Source organism: Uloborus diversus, chromosome 4 (genome assembly GCF_026930045.1).
Source record: "Uloborus diversus isolate 005 chromosome 4, Udiv.v.3.1, whole genome shotgun sequence".
NCBI classification, from domain to species: domain Eukaryota; kingdom Metazoa; phylum Arthropoda; class Arachnida; order Araneae; family Uloboridae; genus Uloborus; species Uloborus diversus.
This window is the reverse complement of record NC_072734.1, coordinates 160,836,323-160,860,088: the sequence shown is the minus strand read 5'-3', so window position 1 is coordinate 160,860,088 and position 23,766 is coordinate 160,836,323. Positions and strand designations below refer to the sequence as shown.

Here is a 23,766-nt window from a genome sequence, read left to right as displayed (position 1 = left end):
GAAATTAAAAAACAAGTATTAATAGGATTTTTTTAATTTTTTTCACAGCAGTTCATAATTTAATCTCGTTGCATGAGTTTCTGCCTGGCCATTTTCTTCTTAGACAATTTCTTCTTGGGAGCTTCTTCTTCGGCAGCTGGCTTAGCCACGACTTGCTCTTTCTCACTCAAAATTACTTCAATGTGAGATGGACTGCTCATGTACGCTAGGGAAGAAAAAAAAAGTATTCAAATTATATAAATATATTTATCACACACACAAGACCTTTATCTTCAACATCACCACAAATCATCACAGGGTTGTAATTATCATTAAGAATAGTTTCCACCACTTGGCAATATATCCCCAAGCTTTTGGTTGTGAAGTTTGGCCACCATTAATTTCAATTTGGCACTATTTAGAGAGTTATGATGTAATTGATTATGTTTCTAATACTTCAACAATACACTACCCATTATTCAGAACAACACGATTAATGAATTTTTTTTAAAAAAATATATTAAAAAAAACGAAAATAGGTAGAAGATCATGTCCTACAATAAATCTGTAGAAAACGTGAACCACACATTGGTGCAGCAACAACTTTTGATAAAATTAGTTTAACGACAGTACTGACTTTTTGAGCAATCACAATTGCTTATTGCTTTCATTTGACTGTTTTGGCGTCCTATCATTTTATTTTCCCACCAGCACCCTCTGCCAGCACCACCGTCGACCGGCCGCCTCACGATGCTGCTCCTTTAGCGAGAACCGTCTCCAGGTTGCGCCCGTATCCTACATTTACACGCATACATACACACTCATGCCTAAACACACACACTCATGTCTGCACACAGACACAACACACACCTACACTTAAGCCTGCATACAGACACAAATGCATACATACAAATTCCTATACACACACACTCATGCCTGGGCACATACACACACTCGTGATTGCGAAAAATATAATTTGCATTTAAGAAGCCAAAATTCAAATGATTTTTTTTTTCAATTTCACTTTGTGGAATTATAGATTTTGATGGCATGAGGCTTAAGTATTAATGAATGGTTGTGAATTTAACCTTTTTTAAGTCTTGGCTTGCTTAGCACTAAAAATAAGTAAAATAGCCTTGTATACATGAAAAATTTGTCAAATAATATCAATTTTTACACATAAATGCATGAAAGCTGACAAGTATGCATCAAAATAGGTATAAACAATGCATACCTGCCAATATTCCAAGAAAAAAATCCAATCTCAGTGTGGCGCAATATCGCTTTTTTCATGCCATTGAGGAAAAAATAGGGATTTTTTGTTAAAAAAATCACATAAAAAATCTTAAAATGCGATCATATGCATGTTCCCTGAGTCACAGCGAGATTTGTTAATGGAAAAATGAAATGGAAAAATAAAAGTTAAAATAATACTTTTTCAATGAAAAGTTATTTAGGGAAGAAAAGACTTTCAGTTAGCTGTAAAAATAAAGATCATAGACAAATTTTTCAGATCTTCAAATAGATTCTATCTACTTTCTGCCGAAAAAAGCCTGATAATAGTGGTCATTTTGTGTACAACAAGAAATATTGCAATTAAGTATGGTCCCACTGAATACGCTATTTAGTAGTATTTATGTGGGGCCATGAAGTAAGCATTCTGCGCGAATAACTTATTTTCCAAAAACTTTCCATTTTATTAGGCTCAGATGCATTTTTGATCTTTTTGCGGTACCACGCACGAAGCGAGATCGCAAACGTAACCAAGAACTGATGTTGCCAGATTCCAATGCGCTAAAGTTTGATATTAAGTAGGAAACTTTCAAACATTGGAGTAAAAGTGCTAAAACAAGGGATACTTTATAAAAATTAAATTTAAAGGGATTTTTTTCATCTTCAAAACAATCCCTACATGAAGGGATTCTTTTTAGAAATTTATAAAAACCGAGAGATTTTCAATAAAAATTGGGAGACTGGGAGAAATGTTAAAAATGCGGGAGTCTCTCGGAAAATCCAGAAGAGTTGGCAAGTATAACAATGGTAGTGAAGCAGAAAAAAATTGATGAATGCATAAATTAGAAATTAGTTTACACCTACTAATAATTCACTTAATGCAAAAATAACAAGTCTTTAAATAATAATAAATTAGATAAATAACTTTTTCAATCTAAGCTTCTTTTATCATTTCTTAATCCTATAAAAAATATATATAATCTTGGGCAGAATCAGGGTGAAAGATAATTTATCGCTTTGTAACAGGGTGGCGACAGGAACTGCGAAAAAAAGTTCCCTGACTAATTTCACCAAATTTCCCTGATTTACGTTACCAATGATAAAGGTTTACCTTCTTTGCTCCACTTGAAATCCATTGTATGTTTGTATAAAATTTTAGGTTGTGTAAAGTTGTTGAACTAAAGATATATTTTAAAAAGATGCTATTTTTTTATAAAATGGTTTAAAAAAAAGACAATTGGGGGGGGGGGGGGGGAGAAACCTACAAAACAGTATATTAAATTTTTATGTAATGGAAAGATTATAGAAAATTTAAAAAAAAAATAATTTACTTCCACAAAACCACTTAGCATAAGAATTTTAAGAAACTATTAAAATTACTCTTAAAAACATATGTGTATTTATGATAGAACTAAAAAGTAATTGAAATCATTTTGAAATAAGTTTTCAAACAGTAATAATTGTTGCAAGAATAACAAGTAATAGTGGACAGTGCCAGAAGACTGGAAGCTGGCCAACATTACACCGCTCTTCAAGAAAGGGTCTAAAGGGAGTGCAGGAAATTACAGACCTGCGAGTCTAACTTCGGTGGTTTGCAAAATTTTTGAAACATTGATAAAAATTAAGATAGTAAATTTTTTATAGACTAATAATCTATTGACTAGTTTTCGGTACGGTTTCAGGAAAGGTAAATCTTCTGCAACTAATTTATTACATTTCTATGACAAAGTTACCACGGCTTTGGACAATAAGAAGCCTGTTGATGTTGTTTACATTGATTTTCAAGAAACTTTTGATATGGTACCGCATGTTGCTCTACTTAGCAAATTAGCTGATATAGGAATAGGAGGGAAAACTTTCATTTGGGTAAAAAACTGGCTGACTGGAAGGAAACAATGGGTAGTTGTAAGGGGGTATTATTCCAATTGTAGTGAGGTTTTAAGCGGGGTTCCTCAAGGATCAGTGTTAGGGCCTGTTTTGTTCATTATTTTCATGAACCATATTTATAAAAATATTTCTGGGAACATGAATTGTTTTGCCGATGATGTCAAAGTTATGGGGAGTGTAGAAAATGAGGAACAAGCAAATCAGCTGCAAGAGGATCTAGATCATATTACAGAGTGGGCTGATAAATGGGGTATGGCTGTTAATGTTGGGAAATGTCAAGTGCTACATTTAGGACATGGAAATAAGTGTACAAGTTATTATTTGCAAGGTTCAGTCATTAGTCAGGCAGAAAAGGGTACTGATCTGGGAGTCTTAATAAGTCAGGATCTAAAGTTCAGCCAACAGTGTAACATAGCTAGCAACAAAGCCAATAAGATGCTTGGGTTTATCAATAGATCTATTTCAAACAAATATAAAGATGTTCTTCTGCCCTTATATAGAAGTTTGGTAAGCCCCACTTGGAGTATGCTGTTCAGTTTTGGTCTCCTTATCTTAAGAAAGACATTAATGCATTGGAAAGGATTCAAAGGCGGGCTACAAGGCTAATAAATGGACTTTCTCATTTAGACTACGATTCCAGGCTTAGTAGGCTAAAAATGTACAGTCTTGAGCAAAGAAGAGACCGAGGGGACATGATTTAGTTGTTTAAATTTATTAAAATGAAAGATGTTACGGGGCTGAAGTTTAGCACTGAAAACAGGACAAGGGGTCATTGTTTCGAGCTATTTAAATCTCAGGCTAACACGGATAATAGGAAAAATTATTATTATAGCAGGGTAGTGGAACCTTGGAACAGCTTACCAGGAGAGGTTGTAATGAGCACGGGAGTAGATAGTTTTAAGAGGGCCATTGATCTTCACTGGGGATTGTAAATTGACTAGGACCAGTCTAGCTGGGCCCAGAGCCTGTTGCTGGTCGTCACTTTTGTATTTGTATTTATAACTAATTGACATATTTCTGCAAAACAGATGAAACCATTTGACATCCATTCATAGGGAGCTTTTCTCTAATCAAGAACATAGGTTTTAATGAATGGATACAGCATTTGAATAATAAAAAAAATCTTAGATTGCTTTTTGTAACAAACAACTGAAATACAAGGAAAAAAAAAAACAATTAGTTAATTTCAAAATATATAAAAGAAGAATACAACTTTGTTATAAAATTAAAGAATCACTTAAGTCTGAAGAAAAGAAAACCTTTTTAATCTGCAATGACAACTAATAGTATAAAGGCGTTTTTTTATTGAAAGTTCAATTTTAGCAATTAAATTAAAAACATAAAGAAGTAATAACTTTTAAGCTTTTATAGTATTAATTCAAAAACCAAAGATTTCTTCTTGAAATCGTGATTAGAGTACGCTAATTATTTCGAGACAATGGAATAAAGGCAAAGGATTTAAGGCATTAATGAAGGCTTCCTTTTTGCCTGTATAGTTGTTTATTTTACGTAGCATTGAAAGTATAAAAGGAAATTTCAAGCTAGGTAAAATAAACAACCTAACAGACACAATCATAGGAAGTTCATCCTGTGGTTAATAAGTAAGATTCAATACTTTGCTGTTGAGGAAAAAAGATGCACAAATATACGGCAGTGTATATAATCGCACCCGATTAATTTTCCTTTTATTTTAACAGATAATTGGTGGAAAACGCATAGGGAATTAGAGTATTTAATTCTGTAAAGCAAAAAAAAAAAAAATCTTCATGATTTTTGTTATTTTTTCAAAATTCCCTGATATTTCCCTGATCTGTTGCCACCCTGTGTAAGTATGCCTGAGGACAAACACTGGAGGAGAGGATAAACTAAAATTTCGGCTGTGTGTGAAACAGTCGCCATATTAGGTCATTTGCAAGATGAAAACAGACATACGTCCCCGGGCCATTCCACGAAAAAGTCAAACTTGTCTCGCATGTGATGGTTCATATATTTCATCCCTAGCACTGTGACCAGAGGTGTATTGTACTACTACAATAAATAATAATGCATCTTAAAATATCGAATGACAGAACCATCATATCTGCCAATCAGCCAACCTCCGGAAAAAAAAATCCAGAAGATCTTTTTTGTTATCCAAAAGATTTTAATGCAAAATAAAATCGAACAGGACACCTACACTCTTTACATTATGAACTTAGTTATGAATTTTATATCAATTGAACTATTGTTTAGGTTATTACTTGCATTGCTTTCATTAAAAGTTAGCAAATAACGTTTACATCATAACGTTAACTCATCTTACCATGTTCCATAAAAGTATCGAGATACAATTTTCCCCCAACAAAACACGAAAAATCCGGAAGATTTTGCTCATAACCGGAAAAGGACATGAAAATCCGTAAAACTTCCAAGAAATTCAGATGAGTTGGCAGGTATGCAGTGTTTGTGGTGTTCATATTTCCACGCTATTTTGACCATTATAAAGCATTAAAATTTCATTTATTATAATATTTTTAAATCCTTACCTTTACTAACAATAAAATAAGTAAATTTAAAAATAAATAAACAAACTATTATTTCTCCGAGCTTAAATTTTTAAAAATTGCTGACTTTGCAGCTTTCAAAAATTGTCAATTAATAACTTGTTCAAAACAATAGCTATTTAGAAGTTCTTACAGATATAAAGTGCGCAGTTCTGATCTAATCTTTCTCATTTTACTAAATTCTTTCGCTCTGCTTTGCTATGAGATATTGTTAGAATAAATAGCATTAAAAAAGAAAGCTTTTCGTACTTAAGTGAACTACTGGCATTGCACGATTTTTTCACTCTGCCGCCCATTTTTCATCCATTCTCCCCATTTTAAGCACATCACGATAATAGCGGGATAACAGTCAGACAATGCCTAATACGCGATGTGTAACGCGTCATGCTTAGACCATGCCCTTCAGTTGAATGTTGCTGGAAAACCCCACTAATCATGCTGGTACTTTTTTTTTGCTGCTTGGCTGCAAAACATTGTTCTGCTCTGAACTGCTTTGCCAACCGAGATAGTGTGCTAAATGTTCAAACAAGTCTTTAGGAGACGAGTAGCAGAGAATAACAGAAGAGAATTTTTGCACTTTTCAACATTGTTTACATCACACCTTTAGGGATTTCTCAAAAGTGCTGGAAGTAAAAGGAAACTTCAAACATCTGCAATTTATCGTAAAATTGAAACCAAGAACCCAAAAATCATACAAATCGGCCATAACACCGTACAAAACGTATGAAAATCGTACAAGTTGGCAGCTATAGAACCATTAAAATTTCTAAAAATTAGTACTACATTTCCAAAAACATTAATTTAATAACATTTTGAAAAGGAAGAAAATGAAGGGTAAAACATGTCTATGAATATAAATGCGAAACGTTTTAATTCTAGTGTATGAAAAGCGTTTCCATGAACATGGTATTTTGTCAAGTTTTTAATTTGACAATCACAACAGTTGACAATTTGCTTTTGCTTTGAATTAACATCAGTAAAGTTCTTGCGACGTACCAACTACCCAGAAAATTTACAAATCTGGGAATTCAGCATTTCTCTTAACTTTTTGAAATGCCAATTGTGATCTAAAGGGCTTTTATTAATGTCCATTTAATAGAAAATTGTAGCAAAAAACATAAGCAGTTATTGAGTTTTCAGAAATAAAATAGGGGGAATCATTTTGGGTTTTTTAGATCTCAAATAAAAGGTCCCGTATTTTAAAATTCTGCGACACGGGTGGCCGCTTTTGAGACTAAAGGCCATTTATAAATTTGTTTTGACCTTCACTAATAGCACCCAATTGACATCCCTGGAAATTACTTTTAACAAGGAAAATAAAAATTGATTATTACATACAGCATCTTTTAAGCTAGGCTAATTTAAGTTTTAAACTTACGATTAATTCGACCATGAGCTCTATATGTTCTCCTCCTCATTTTGGGTGCTCTATTAACTTGTATGTGCTCTATCACTAACCGATCTACATCCAAACCTTTATGATCGGCATTACTTTCTGCATTCCTTAGCAACTGCAACAAGAATTCGGCACTCTTCTTTGGCCATCTTCCTTGAGTTGCATTCCACTGTTTAGCCTACCAAAAATTATAACATAAATTAAGATAGTAAATAAGGCAAGCAGTGGCTTTATGCAAAAAATAACAATAGCTACACCTAATTGCAAAGAAATTAGAGATGAAACAGGGTAGTGAAATAGGGGCGTACAACCCTTTTTAGTGAAGGGCCACTTACACATTACTGGTGCTTAGTCGAGGGTCATATGCAGGCCCGTCATTTCGGGCGTCAAGGAGGCAAATGCATCACCCATCATTCTTGGTTTTAAGAAATTAATGTAATTATGCATAAGTGGACATGGTTTGTATTTGCCATATAATTTGCATACAGTACACACAAAAGTGCTGCAAAATTAGCTATCTGACCACAGGAAACCCAACATTTATTTTAAAGTAATTCATATGTTGAGTACATAATATAACTTTATGAACAACGAAATTTGGCTCAAAGACAATAGAAATTGACTTATAGTGATCAGGCATCAACCTAAAAAGGCATTTTCCAAAACATAAAATATTCAATACCAGTAATTCTATTGAGTGAAACAATGCGTATGCTTGCAGATATTTTAAATCTAATGCCATTTAGCATCTGATGTTAAAACCTTTGATTAGATTTGATTGGAAATTTCAAAATACTTTATGAGCTTAGCAATATATTTCCCTTTATGGTGCAATGTTTTAAGGTTATTTTGGGAGCACATTATACGAGTTGTGAACTCTTGATAACTGGGTTGATTTTTTCCCTCAGTTGTTTACTATTTCCATACTTGAAAATGTAATGAGTTTAGCTACTATTATAACTAAAAACACAATTTATGCAACAATGACTAGTGATCAACAATAACTGAATAACTGAAATAATTGGAGTTTTAATTATTTTGTTACAGTCAAACCTGTGTAAGTTGACCACTTGCAGTGCATTACTTTAGTGGTCAACTTAGACAGGTGGTCAACTTACAAAGGGTTTGTTATATAGTTCTCAGCCAAATTTGGTGCATATTAGTGGTCAACATAGACAGGTAATCAACTTACAAGGGTGGTCAACTTTACAAGTTTTACTGCATGCCTAAAATTTTTGAAAAGGTTTTTGGATTCTAAATAATAATACAATATTTTTTAAGTAAGAATTTGAATGCAAAACATTTATTTTTTCTCAAAAAATCCCAATACTGAAAAGAAGTTTCAAATATGCAGCAATAATGATGTAAAATCCCTCGTGAACAACGCACTTTAAAACTTGATTTTTATTCATTTATTGACTTTTTAAAACTAAATATTTTTTTTCTACAAACAAATGAAGAACCCAAGTTTCTTTTAAAGCTAGTAACTTTCAAAAAAAAAAAAAATCAGCAACAAATAATAATTTTATATTTACTAAAAATAGTTTGCAATCAATGAAATAGTCAGAAATGAAAAAATATTAAATCAAAGTATTTAATAATTAACTAAGCAAACATTACCAGGTATATGCCTATCAAAGTTTTAGGACAGGCTACAAATATTTAAAAAAATTCCAAACTTTATTTTTGCAACATTTTTGAAATTTTCCCGAGAATTATAAATGTCCAAACAGTAGAATCACATAGTTAAGAAAAAGGAGCAAGTATTAAAGAAACACATGCAATCGGATTTTGATATGCTTGAAAAATTGTGACGGAAGGGTAAAATCGTAAGAAACGCTAAGATGCATTAATTTTGCACAATTTGATAAATATGCAAGTTCTTGAATTTAAAATCCATAACCAGTCTACAGTTTTCACGAGTTTTGAGCACTTTTTGCTTAAAATCACGACTTTCCATGACCCTATTCTAGGTGCAAAAAAAAAACTTTCTACTGTGAGTAGTGATGCAGTGAGGGGGGGGGGGGGGACAACCCACCAGAGACATTGGTATTAACATAAATGCAAATTCTAATTCAGTAATTTATGCATATGAAAGAAGTTTTGACCAAAAAACTCCCCTCAGAAGGCCCCCTTATGGATCAAAAACGCAGGTATTTCTGGCTGCGCCAGTGACTATGAGCAAAATTACTGGGCCTTACAGGCCACACTTAAGAAGTTCTTAACCCTTTAAGAGCATTGTAACCTGCCTGGCATCTCCTGTAATGAAAAGGTTAATCGATGAAAACTTAGTAAACATTGAAAACCCTCTTTCGGAAAAGTTACCTGTGCCTTACGACCAACTCCACCATTAAACCTGCGAAATGGAACTATTTCTTGCTTATGGATAACATTCTTCAGGTATCGCTGAGCTCTGCGTAGAGACATCTTTTTTATTGCTTGAGCTGTTTCTCTGGTGTTCTAGAAAAAAAAAAATTTTTTATTGCTGAAATTTAGGTACTCCATTGATATTATACTTAAACTCTTATAAATAAGCTCTTGAATTAACTAATTTCTTAATTTTTACATTAAAAGATAGAGCTTCGCAGAACACAAAATGATTGCATTAAAAAAATCTACTATAACACATGATTAATAATAAACTATAACTGACCAAAAAAAAAAGATTCATTATTTAAATTTTCAACCTTTAAAAATCAGAATTTTTCTCTACTATTTTTTTTTTAAGTTTCATTAATTTGTCTCATAAGAAAGCGTAATAAGCACAAAAAAGAAAGATTTGATTTTCATAGCTGACACAAAGAGATTGCATTTTTGAAAAGGGAAGGATCAAAGATTTAAAAACTGCTAATAAAGGATTTTAGGTAAATTAATTTCAATATTGCATTTTTAGCAAAAATGGAAAATGAAATACAGCTGACTCTTGAGCTAAAAACGATCTGAAACCTGTAATTTTCAAGTGAGAAAACATTTTGGATGCAATTTTTTTAAAAGGGATTTTTATCTGAATTTATATTTTGCTTTCTTGCTGACTTTTAAAACACATCAGAATGTCGAGAATCCGCATAGGCAGTTAGGATTTCTGAAAATAACCAAGAAAATACCATTTACGAAAATAGTTGAATAGAATAAGGAAAAAGCTTTTGATAGCTAGAGTTGAATATTAGGTTCAGAATCTGCACAGTATAACTTAGGTAGGTTTTGACCCCCAAAGCAGAATACTTGAAGATGTTCTGCAATGTAAAATCATTTCACCAAAATTATTCTGCAAGCACTTCAAGCATTGTATACAAAAGCAAACAACGTGACCTTTCCCACAAATCGGGAGCGCTAAATCAACACAGATTCATATAGGTCCCCCCCCCCCCCAGTTTATAAAACTTCACTGTTATGTATTTCTGCAAAACCTAATTCGACTGAGATTTCCCAAAAATTTTTTTAATAAAAATCCGAACCTAGGTGTTGAATCGGGTTTTCCCCCCCATGTCGTTAATTTTACATGGTATGAAGGAGCAATTAAAATGACGTCAATATATTACTAAAACTAGAGGACCCGACAGACTTTGTAATGTTCAAACTTTGTAAATTGAAAAGTTAAAACATTTCGAAAAAATATCAAGTGTTTGAACCGTTTTGTTGAAAGAAATATGTAAAAAGAAAATGTTTCTAAGATACTTGGTGCCACAATATGTACATTTATTACAATTTGATTTATGTAATGCCCACTGAGCTGTTTCATTAACTACTTTTCTTTGCGTACGGGAAAAATCTTTTTATATTGCATGCTTTGTTTCTTCAGCCACACTCAAGTGATAAAAATTTTCCTCTGATATTTAGTGTAAAAAACTAACTAACGTTGTACATCTATCTACAACAAACCGGAAGTCCCGCTGCAACGTCCCCCATATGAAAAAGAATTTAACTATCGCAAAGTAATCTTTTGAAAAATGATAAAGGAAATTACTCCCCCCCCCCACCGATGTAAAATAAATGTATTCTTCAACTAAAATGACTACATTCTTTAAAAACCAAAAACAATTCTATGCAATTTAAATTATTTCGCCAAATAAACAAAAATACATTTAATTGCATTAACAGTATCTTTAAAATGTAAAATAATCCCGCAACTCTATTGTTTTTCGCCGTAGTTGCCAAACCACCACGCTACTGTAATCATGCCAATTAATGAGCGAAGCAAGCTCCGATCGATTAGTGGTCCGATCGTTTCAACGAAAAATTTTAATGATAATCTCGATTTCTAGCCGAGCATTTGTGGGGATATTTTGATAATTAGGAATCTGGCGCGGTCGTCTCATTTTTGGCGTAAACAATTTTATTTTGGTAACCTTGCCGATTTATAGTAACCCTATATGAATAGATGTTTCGGTTCTCTTTGTTTAGATTTGCAACGAAAAATTCCTCTCAATTGATGTATCACAATAGGAAATTTTCATCACAAAAAGCAGAGCTGGCTTTCTTATTGTCCATTGGCAACGGTTAAATATTTATTTCAATTCTCGCTCAACAATGGGTTAAAATAAATATTAATCATTTGGGAGAGATAACCATCTAATGTTTAAATTAATTAACGAAAACGTTTACGATTCGATCCATTGCGCTTCGAAACCATGCTTGCCACAACTTAATTGCACACAAAAAATTTGATCAAAATCGTTCCAGGGTCCAGCCTTTAAAAAGCCTTATGGTGACAAACGTCCGCACAGAAGATTTTTATATATTAAGATAATATATAGAATGTGTCGAGTTAGGGTAGCATATAATAAAATTCAAAACTTTCTGAATAATAATTGAAATATTTTCAGGATGCAAAAGGATTGAAATCTGAAACAAGACATGTAATTTTTGGCAATGGGCAGGTTTTAATGTTGGCTTATTTCTGTAAATTTGTTTCAGTTAAAAATAAATTTTAAAGTTGCTGCAGATGACTTATCGAATTCAACATTCTTTGTGATCTTTATACAGAAAATATAGTTTCTACAGATTTAAATTTTACAGAAATCTAGAAAATTTATCCGAGCTTTCCTCTCGCATTTTTGAACACAATTGTTCTGCAGCTCAGGCACCTGTTCTGTGACGTTTGCTAATTTAGTAGCACAGTCGGACCTCCATATATCGAAGTAGCTAATTGCCGGAAAAACTTCGATACATAGAAATTTCGATATATAAAAAGATAATCTTATTTTATCCTAAAGATCTCCTAAAACAAAAAAACGACCTATCTACACACCCCTGAACCCCAGATTCCTTATGAGTTTCGTAGCAACCTTTAGTGAACATAATTTTTTCTCCTAACCTTTATTTTTCATGAGACAAACAGTCTAAAGAGGAAAAAAATCTACGAATTTCTTGAAAAAAAAATTCTGATGCATAGAGATTTTTTCGATATATAGAAACAATTTTTCTATGTAATGAACATAGAAATTTGCTGGGATTTCGATATATAGAAAATTTCGATATGTGGAAGTTCGACTGTATTCTGCCTTTGGGTTTTGACAAATGAATACACCTCGCTTTCGCAATGCGCAATTCGTGTATTTTTCAGGGTTGGACGGATTTGTCCCAATGGTTTTTTTGTGAAAAAACCCATACTTTTGGGTTCTTTTAAATGTTCTTAGTTTTTAATAGAGATGTACCGAGTACTCGGTACTCTGCCAAATTCTGATCAGATACTCGGCCAATACAGAGTAGTTGCAAAAAATTGAATATTGTCCAACGCAGTACTAAAATTTATAAAAAAAAAGAGCAAGCATTATATTCTGCAATCATTTACAATTAAAATTTATAAGTCAAATTTAAATTTTGAGAATAATGAAGTTTGTAATGCTTCAATGGAATAAATCTTTATTTTAATGTCCCAAAGTTAATAAAACTTATTTATTAAAAATTATGCAAGTATAGAAAATATGGAATTTTTATATTAAAAATAGATTGTTGCTACAAACAAAAATTAGTTATAAAAATACCTTTGCTTAAAAAATAAAAGGAAATAAAACAACGTTAAAAGTACAGTGCAGGAACACTGCAGACACGTGTTTTGGCGTTACAAAGAGTTCCTTTTTCAATGCACAAAATGGGAGCTCGTAGATTTAAAGGCATCCGACAAAAGTCGGATTTTTTCGAATGACTTTACATTCTGTAGCTCATGTTATGCACTGAAAAAGACTTTCCTTGTAACGGGGTGGGGGGGGGGGGGGGAGGGGGTCAGAAACATGTGTCTGCAGTGTTCCTGCACATTTGTTGTATGTAAAAAATTATTTTTGTTTGGCGGACTAAAACTATAATTGATTGGTATACAGTGAAACCCCTCCTGACGGACACCCCTCTTTTGCTGACAATTTTTAATTCCCCAGTTCCAATGCAAATAACATTATTAAACCCCTATCCTACGAACACCTCACTATTGCGGACAAAAAAATTGTCCTGTTAGCCTCTGCATTAGAGAGATTTTACTGTAATTTGTTTTAATTCCAACTTGATTAATCATACCTTTTATTTTTTTATTTTTAATTTTAAAAGTAATTTTTTTGTAAAATTTTTGACACAAACAAAATTGTTTATGTACCGCGTAATTGAATTTCAGCAGGAATTTAGTTTTAAAAACTATTATATGGACAAGGAGGTCTATACTACTATTCCAATAAGTTCAAAATTCACTACATGTGTGTTGGTGGTTCTTCTTAAAACATAATTGGTACTTGGTAACTCGGCCGAGTACTCGGTAACTCGGTACTCGGCCGAGTAGTGAAAGGCCAAGTACTCGGTACTCGGCCAAAGTGCTACTCGGTACGTCTCTAGTTTTTACTAAACTTAATTTAAATACTTTGACAATTTAAAATTTATTTGTACTTCACTACAGACAATGAACATAAAAATGAAGTTGGAACTTCAATAACCATTGTATTTTAATTTTAGTCAAAATTTAAATAAAATGTATTTCAAAGATTTTAAACAAACATATTTTGCTTTTTACTTTAACTGATCAAGAAATAATTCAAAATAAGTTTTGAAGCATACCAAATCATTTCGTTAAAAATGAGATGGTAGGTAATGATGGACAATCGATTGTATTTTTATACAGTCTTCATGAATATTTTTCTTTTTTTTTGTATACTTTTGTAAACTTTAAGAGGCTGTTTTCTCCAAATAATCTGGTTAGTGCGCTTTATCACTTCACTGTGTGGATATCCTCAAGAGGTATTGCTGAACTTCATCTCAATCTGAATTTCTGAGACCGGTAATCAATTTTTCATGAGAATGCATGTAGATTTAACGTTCTACGATTTTTGAATTGTGCATAGAAATATTTAACACGGTTACCGTAAAATCCCGAAAGTAACCCTCCTATAGATTATAGGGGCATTCCAAGGTATTTTTGACATTTATGTAGAGTCCATAACGTGACCTTTTTTGCCATAACTTTTTAATTTACTGTTTGATTAGCATATTATTTTATTTTGATCTTTTCCTACCAACACACCAGCTCAAATTAAAATAATTTGCAAATCATGCGGTAAATTAAAAAGTTACAGCAAAAAAAGGTCACGTTACGGACTCTACATAATGTCAAAAATACCGTGGAATGCCCCTATAGCTTTCTCTTGTTTTGTGGAAAGTGAAGTCATTTTATAAATCCCAAATATACCCCCCTCCCTGAAAATTTTTCTATCTTTATTTGCGACTCAGCATTTACATTCAAGCATTTAGAGGTTTAGTTTCCTCTCTTCCATGTGCAGTTTCTCTTTTCTTAAAAAAAAAAAGAAAACAATGATTTAAACACAAAAAAGTCTACACGGTTTATTCCTTCCAAAATTTCTAGACACCTTTGGATGCAAGCGAGATTTTTTTTTTGTTCATGTGTCTTACAAAAGACTATTTACTATTTTGGAAAGTAGCACGAAACTTTTGTGGTCGTGATTGCGATTATTGCTTCCATTCTGAAACAAGAAAATTAAGATTATTCTTTTTTTCCTGTAACCTTACTACATTCAGTACATGATGGATTTTCAAGTGATAAGTTATAAGACTTTTGCCAGTTTAAGGTGCAAAACCCCTTTTTGAAAAAAAGTTGCCGCCCACATGCAATTGATTACTACTAGAAAATTAAGACAGTTTTTTTTTTAATTTCTTGCTCTTCATTTACTTCAATTTTCTTATTACAGTACAACCTTGATATCTCGAATCTCTCGGGACGCAAAAAATTTTGAGATATCGAGTTTTCGAGTTAACAAGGTTTTTAAAAACTACTTACTCTCACATTTACACACACGTACGCTATATGCATTTATATATGTACTACTGGACCACATCGAATTACGATCAACAAAGTAGTCTTCATTATTTCACTAGATTTGAAATTTTCTAATTGTCGAAAGTGCACAGGATGAGATTCTGAAATGTACAAAAATTTCAACTTGGTTTTTTTCACCTAAAAGTTTAATTTTATCTTCAACCAGTAACGTCGCATTCAAAAAAGTTCTCAGCAGCCATTTTGTAGGAGTTAAAACAGCTGAATGAAGAAAACGTGGAACGAATTTTCCGTTTTCGCTTGAAAACTGACAGACGAAAAATCGAACCCCTTTCCTCAAAGTGGACAACATGTTCGAGAGAAATGCACGAAAATTCTAAATTCTGGGGAAAACACTGCACCCCCTTCATGCCAACACTCCCCTATTATCTTGCCCCAATCCCCTATTCACAAAAATTCCAAGAAAAGGGATGAAAAACGTTAAGCAATTGTCCCTGGAACTGGTTTTACTACAAAAATTGCCGAAGAAAAACGACAATTGAAACTTGCTTCTATGCAAAAAATTTCGACATATCAAGGGTTTTGAAAAATAAATTTCGAGATAACTATGGAAAATACATAGGGGTTTTTATAGAAAATGCTGGCGAAAATTTTTGTTTCGAGATAAGGAGGTTCGAGATATCAAGGTTCGACTATTTCTTTTCTGTACCTAAAACTATTAAACACAATTATTGACCAATTTTTCTCAATAAAATCTCGATTATACCCCCCCCCCCTTCTGAAATTAACATGTTTTGTTTTGAAAATAGGGCAGGGAGTACTCTCGGGATTTTACTGTAATAGCACGGATGTGCCGCAAACTTTTTTTGGAGGGCAAAAACTTAAGGCAGTGGTTGCGGCACCGACCGCCGGCAAAGACCGACCTCCTTCTGCGCAAGCGCAGAGTAGAAATTACTGCCTTGGGGTCGGGATTGTTTTATGAACCCGACCAAGGGGGGGTTACGATGGCCAGGATCTAATTTCCACAGCCGACCAATGATATTCTATGCGGTCGGACGAATTATGTATGGCCGACCACACACATTAAGATACTTTCCCAATGACCATGCTAAGCGGTGGGACGAATTATGTATGGCTGACCACACAAATTAAGATACTTTCCCAATGACCATGCTAAGCGGTCGAACGAAATATGTATGGCCGACCACACAAATTAAGATTCTTTCCCAATGACATTCTAAGCGGTTGGACGAGTAATGGCAGACTAGGCAAATTAAGATACAGTCGGACCTCCATATATCGAACTTCCACATATCGAAATTTTCTATATATCGAAATTCCAGCACGTTTCCATGTTCATTACATAGAAAAATTGTTTCTATATATCGAAAAAATCTCTATATATCGAAATTTTTCTCGAGACATTCGTAGATTTTTTTCCCACTTTAAACTGTTTGTCTCATGAAAAATGAAGGTTAGGGGAGAATATTATGTTCACTAAAGGTTGCTATGAAACTCATGTGGAATCGGGGGCTGAGAGGTGTGTAGATATGTCGTTGTTCCGTTCTGGAGTTCTAAAATTCCGTCAAGTTCATTTCAAATCTTATTACCAGTAACACTGTAAAATCAGTTTCAAGTTATCCCTTTTGTCTGTTGATTATCATTTTTAGTCTTTTAACTTCAGTAAAAATCATTCAGGTTAAGTAGGTTTTTTTCTTTTTCTCTCGATCACATTGTCAAAACGAAAATACCCTAATATTGCGGATCAAGTTGAATTGACGAAAAATGAAGATGTGTGACGACACAAAAGTGTAATTTCTGTTAATTTTCCAATTCTTAACTTTTAATCTGATGCTCGAATAAATTAGAAATTGGATTTCATACACGAAAATGAGCTTTAATTTTAATGTTTGAGGAGATTTTTATGATAAAAACAGATTGTTTCTATATATCGACATTTCTATATATCGAATTTTTTTTCCGGCAATTTGCTCCTTCGATATATGGAGGTCCGACTGTATATACGCCGAGCAAAATGATAGCTCTGGAATTAATATAGATATTAACGGCATACACGATCTGTAATTATTCTTTAATCATAATTCAATTATTCGCTGCGATTAGAGGTGCAGATTAGCGGTCGCCACTCGCCAATTGGCGACCAAAAATTTTCAATGGCTACCAAAGATTTCAGCGCCGATCGCCACCGGGTGACCAAAGGGGAAAAAAAATCCCCCCAAGTTGAAGTTATCGATTGCACTGTGCTTTCGGATCCAGTTTTTCATGCTGTGGTGGTCACTCGTCTAGACGCGAGGTCACTTACTGACCTTCAAGAAAAGTTGAAATGTTGCCCCTCTCCTCGCTGATTCGTTGACCACTTCCCGTTTGCTACACCTACACTGCGTTCGGGGCTTAGAGCATTGTTCGGGGAGGGGGGGGGGGGGTGAAAACTGAAACCTCCCCGCGGTCCAGCAGACATGATCCCTGAACCCAATCAAGGTCAATACCACAGCATCTGCAGTGCCTGAGGAGGGGAAACGTAAATACGGCGGCGTAGCTAGTTCTGATAACTTTTTAAAAGGTTGAAAATGACGAGTAGAGGTAGCTCAAAGAGAATAAAATTGGATACATCTTCCAAGACTTTATTTCAGTTCTTCAAAACGAAGACAACCAGCATCAAGTCAGTTCATTTTTCATTATTATAGAATTTTTTTTTTTGGAAAGATTACTGTAACGTGTGTAACAAACTAAACATGGCACCAAATACATTATTTTTCTGCTGTATAATACGCTATCGATTTAAAAATCAATTTTTAGAAGTACCAAATTACTTTAAAGTGGCCGACTTACACCGGGTGTCATGAAACTTTTCACGACTTGCTTCGCGAAAATCTGCTTCCCTTGTTCCTTTTACATCTTTTGCGAATATTTTAATATAATATAATTTTTTTTCAATCTGAAAATATTTTGACAGATGCAGCGTTAAATTAGCTTATTTAATGTTTAATTTTCATGACTTTTTATTTAGGAAGCCATATTAAATTTGAAATCGTACTTCGTGCGAAAAATTGCACTTCGTGATTTAGATTTCAAACCTTTTACATCTTGTAAATATTAAAAATATTTTTAAAAATCGGAAGTTATTTTGCGCAGGCTAAATTTAATTAGCTTATTTCGTGTTTGATTTTAATGAATGGATTTATTTTTGGATCCATGCTTCCTTTGTAATCGTACTTCGCGGGGAACTGCACCTCGTGGTTGAGTTTTCAATAGCTTTGCATCTTGTTCATTTCTTAATATTTTTGACAAATGAAAGTTATTTTGACGTATACTACCTTAGATTAGCTTGGTCTATGTTCCATTTTAATAAAAGAATTAATTTTTGAAGCCACGCTTCCTTTGTAATCGTACTTTGCGGGGAATTGCTCTTCGTGGTTGAGTTTTCAATCCCTTTGGATCTTGTACAGATTTTAATATTTTTGATAATCGGAAGTTATTTTGGCACAGGCTGCCTTAAATTAGCTTATTTTTATGTTTATTTTAAAGACTTGATTTATTTTTGGAATCGTGCTTTCTTTGTAATCGTACTTCGCGTATAACTATAACCACGTGGTTGAGTTTTAAATCCTTTTGCATCCTATTCATATCTTAATATTTTTGACAGACGAAAGTTATTTAGACAAATGCAACCTTATATTAGTTGTTTTATGTTATATTTTTATAAAAGAATTTATTTTTGAAGCCATGCTTCCTTTGTAACCGCACTTCCCGGGGAGCTGCACCTCGTGGTTGAATTTTCAATCTTTTTGCATCTTGTACAATTGTCTTCATATTTTTGATAAGCAAAAGTTATTTTGATGTGTGCTACCTTAGATTAGCTTGTTTCATGTTCCATTTTAATAAAAGAATTTATTTTTGGAGCCATGCTAACTTTGGAATCGCACTTTGAGGATAATTGCATCTTGTGCTTTAGATTTCCTTTTGCATCTTGTACCAACATATTTTAATTTTTTTGGCAGTCGGAAGTTGTCAGCTTATTTTAAGTTTTATTTTAATAAATAATAAATGCAATTATTTTCGGGAAACGTGCCGACATTGCACACCAGTTTTGCTACTCTTTTTGCATTTTTGAATACTTCAGAAGTTTTGATAATTGAAAGTTATATTTTAATAACTAAAAAGTAATAAATCCTGTTCATATATTTATTTTTACAGGCTTTATTTTAATCAATTTAATTTATCCTAAAATATTAAATCAAAACATATTTTTTTTTTTGCTGTTGAATTTGAAATGTATTATTTCTATAAACGATACTAAATGTCGTATGTTGAGAGGCAGATTTCTAGAGTAGTGGATAGCTACTTTATTATTAGTTCAATTCTAATTCAGCCTTTAAAATAACCATTTGTTCGCAAACTACAAATATTTTTCTAGTTTGTTTTTATTATGTGGTTTTGAATTTTAAAATTTGGTCCTACAAATTTAAATTTGCAAATATGTTGGCAAGGGGGATTCTATGAAAAGTGAAACCAGTAGGTCAAACAAATATTAGATTTTTAACTTAATGTGTTCCTCCATCCTATTTCAATCAAAATCTTTCTCAGATTTCTTCAATGAGAGAAGGAAAATACTTACCAATCTTTACTGGTACTGATTTTTATTGTGCTAAGATTTTTAATACATAGACATATAAAATATATGTACAGTGAAGCAGAGTTTATACGTTTTTGAAGGGACTGTATGAAAAAAGTGTAATAAGGGGAAAAACGTACAATAGGTATGCATTAAAATCAGGGCTGGCAAGTTTCTGCCGGGGCGGTTAAAACCACTGGTAGAAACCGGTTAAAACCGGCATGGCAAAAACCACTTTCTGCCACATTTTCGGCAGAAACTGGCAAAAACTCAAAATGAAAAAAAAAAAACTTTTGACAGACAGTAGAAATTGCATGAAAAAAATAATTAATCGTTAACCAAAGCACAGCTTACTTTACAATATTATCACAATTCAGAATCAAATGTTACATTGTTTCGACCCTGCAGTTGCTTCTTGGAAAAGATGGTTCCAAAAATCTAAATAGTTTCTCATTTTAATATGCATGAATGAGAAACTTTAGAATATTCTTGCATCAGAAGAGCTAGCTAGCAATGCATCAAGGAACAAGCAATATTCATGAAACTTTCAAATTGTATATTTTTTAAAACTGGTCCATTATGTAGTAACTAGGGTATTGGTAAAAATTCGACTGGAAAAATGAGTTTCGAGAAGTGGGGCCAATTTGTTATGCAAAGCTGTGATATTAGGTACAAAATTTAGTTAATATTGACAAGTAAAATTTGACACTTTCTTCTTGAAGCACATGATAATTTCAATCACAAGCAACTTAGATGAAGCTTATTTGCGAGTACATTGCAAACAGTAATGCCAGTTTAATTCTGTATGTCACTCCTCTATCCTAAGAACCCATTAGATTAATGCAAATATTTTGAGCATCAGCAATTGCAAAATTCCCTTTCTGAACTAAATCAAGGGCACTAGCATAACATTTTATTCTTTACAATAATGAAATGAAGTTTAACTTTTTAGTTTAAACAAATATCATTTAGTAATTACTTTAGTTTTTTAAGACGATTTTAAGTTTTTGCCAATTTCTGCCGGTTTTAACCGGTTATAACCAGTTTCTGCCACTGGCATGGCAAAAACTAGTTTCTGCCGGCAGAAAGCCAACCCTGATTAAAATGTATTGGATTCTGCAGGGACCAATTCAAAAAACGTACCAAAGAGAAATGTATAAACGGTGCTTTTCTGTATATAATATATATATATATATATATATATATATATAATGTGTGGGTGTATGTTTGGCTACCAAAAATTTGAAGTGGCTACCAAAGTTTTTGGTGTTGGTAGCCACTGGCTACCAAAGAAAAATACCAGTCTACACCTCTAGCTGCGATACATCTACCATCTCCGACCCAAGCCCTCGAGTGCCGCTGCTTTCGGTCGGACATGATTTAAATCGACCTTATGAAATTCTAGGGAGGTCGGATGTATAATATGAGACTTAATATGAATTTCTAGTGAAATACTATTTTTAGCGATAAGTAAATAAGAATTAAGGTAGATTTACGGCGACTAACCGACGTGTGTCACCGCCGGTCGTATAATACGGCAGGATTTGGATAGCGCTTTCTAGCTGCTTCCAAAGTTCTGCAATCAGTGATGAAAAAATCCAAATAACTTTTCATTTTGGAACTCTTTTTAAACAGTTTTCGAATTCATTGTACGATTTGAAACTCGCACCGCGTTCCATGACGGTAGCCATTTTTATACGAACCAAGCACGCACGCACGATGGTCGGAAGTGGTTGGAACTAGTGACGTCGCTAGTTGGAACCGCCACGCCAAGCAAAGGAGGCGTGTCAATCCGTTGAAAGTGTCAGATTAGCGCATGCACTACTTTCTAGGTCGGATGCCGAATCCAGCTCCGATAGTCGGTACCACAACCACTGCGAAAACTTAAATTGACGAATGATAAAATACAGGTGTGCAAATAGGTTAAAAGTAATGTTTGGCAAAACTCACCTTGAAATGCACTCGAAGGTTTGAGCCTCTGGCTTTACAAGCTGGAAAACAAAAAGCAACACTATTAGCAAACAGGTTTGTAATGACTCCTGCAAATAATACAAATATTGCATTTAGTAATTTCCCTCAGCAGATTTTGAACTATGGAACAGTTTTTTTAAACCCCAGACTGATTAGGGGATGTGAATTCGATGACTAAGCCTCCTTTTTTAAGAAGGCGTTTTGTAAATTGGAGAACTTGAAATCAAGTTTCTAAAAGATTTAAAAAGATTTTTGCATCAATTCTTAGATTAAGTACTTAATTCATGCTAAAAGTATGTTCTTTAAATAAATTGATGTCTATTTGCTATAAACTACTAAATAATAAGCAATGTTTAAGCATTTTGTTTTCATGATTAATAAAAGTAAATATTTAATATAAAAGTAATAATATTCAATATGTAGTTAACGTAATCGACAGGTACACTTATTGCTCCTCATGTTATCTAAAAGGTCTTTTATAAACCTAAATATGTATTTTCAAACTTATATCTGTGCTTGACCCTTTTTTAAAATGAAAAAATTATTCTGCCTCCCTCTTACTTTTATGCTCAAGTAATATGTGGAGGGACAAGTATGACAAATAGTTATTGGAGGGGGGCCGTGCCCCCCCCCCTCTATCGGTACATTCATCCTATCCTTTTACAATTGCACTAATAATTGCAGTGTGGTGGCTGACTCCACTGGATAAAGGATGGAATTCTCTAAAAGAGTTTAATGACCAAGGACTGCAAATGTGTATCAAGTTAGACAGGTTCCCCCCCCCCCATTAAATTAGTGGATACAATAGTATTATATAATAAATGACATGATTAAAATCCAACTGGTGATTAAAAAGTTAGCAGAAATACAAATCCTGAGAAAACTGTCAACTTGAAAAGCTTTGTCAAGAAAATAAAGCACTACAGAACATCAAACATTACTAAGCCTGAAAAATTTGTTTACCAAAACTGGTCCGATAACAAGTTTTGCAATTGAAAACAATATTAAATCATTCTTGTAACAAAATTGCAGCGAAGGTCTGTTAAGAGCACTCATACAGTTTCGCAGGACCTAACTCGAAATTAAGCATAAGTCAGCATGCTGAAACGTGATTTATAAAAATACATACAAATATTACTCACATTTTGATGCATTATCTGGTTCCATAGAATACCGCGCCATTTTAAACTAAAAAGGAAGGATAACAAGAATTAACAACATAAATTCGCATATACGTCAAAAGTCAGTATTACGTAAAGCGGACAAGGGAAGATAATAGTTGAGACAAATAAAAACCACAAACATACTTAGTTAAAATAAATCGAATCAAATTATTTTCTTTATTTACATTGAAGTTAAAAACTGGAACTACACGACGTGTGTTTACCAGATCCTTAAAACTATTGCGTGGTAAGAAATCTAACTATTTTTGAAAATACATTTGTATTTAAAACTATGAAATATACAATATCAATTTACTATATTTCTAATCAATAAAACTACTTAATACATTGTGATTAATTAGGATTTATATACTTACTTTCTTAGCGCTACGGGCCCGAACCTTTAATGAAGCAGTGTTGCCAAACAATTTTTTGAAATACTAAGTTCTTTCATTAATGAAGGAAGGCAACAAAACGCATATTTTTCTTTTTTGTTCCAAGAATAATAAATACTTGACGAAAATAATGTGATTTTTTAAGATTAATCTGCTGTTTATGAATTTTTACCATTTCAATATTTTTTAAAAGTTTCAATGAGCAAGATTTCTCTTCCTTTCCTTTTTTCTCGAAATGCTTATGTTTGTTCTCTCTCTCTCTCTTTTTTTTAATGTTAAAACCTTTCGTTCATTTATCAA

The 23,766-nt window shown here is 33.1% G+C and overlaps 1 protein-coding gene across 1 annotated transcript; it reads right to left on the bottom strand.

Moving 5' to 3' along the window:
• On the bottom strand, nucleotides 1–23,515 carry LOC129220236 (60S ribosomal protein L17). Its single transcript, XM_054854600.1, has 6 exons — nucleotides 23,449–23,515; nucleotides 23,051–23,096; nucleotides 21,888–21,928; nucleotides 9,364–9,498; nucleotides 7,021–7,216; nucleotides 1–205 (listed from the first exon to the last, which is right to left on the bottom strand). Exons 2-6 carry the CDS (start codon nucleotides 23,088–23,090, stop codon nucleotides 60–62), a joined length of 558 nt encoding a protein of 185 aa, XP_054710575.1. The 5' UTR covers nucleotides 23,091–23,096; nucleotides 23,449–23,515; the 3' UTR covers nucleotides 1–59.
• Between the last annotated feature and the right edge of the window lie 251 nt (nucleotides 23,516–23,766).

Coding starts and splice junctions, on each gene's coding strand:
- LOC129220236 (XM_054854600.1), bottom strand. CDS start 23,090: ATGGCGCGGTATTCTATGGAACCAGATAATGCATCAAAAT. Junction 21,929..23,050: donor ACCAGATAATGCATCAAAAT/GTGAGTAATATT, acceptor TTTGTTTTCCAG/CTTGTAAAGCCAGAGGCTCA. Junction 9,499..21,887: donor ACCTTCGAGTGCATTTCAAG/GTGAGTTTTGCC, acceptor TTTTTTTTCTAG/AACACCAGAGAAACAGCTCA.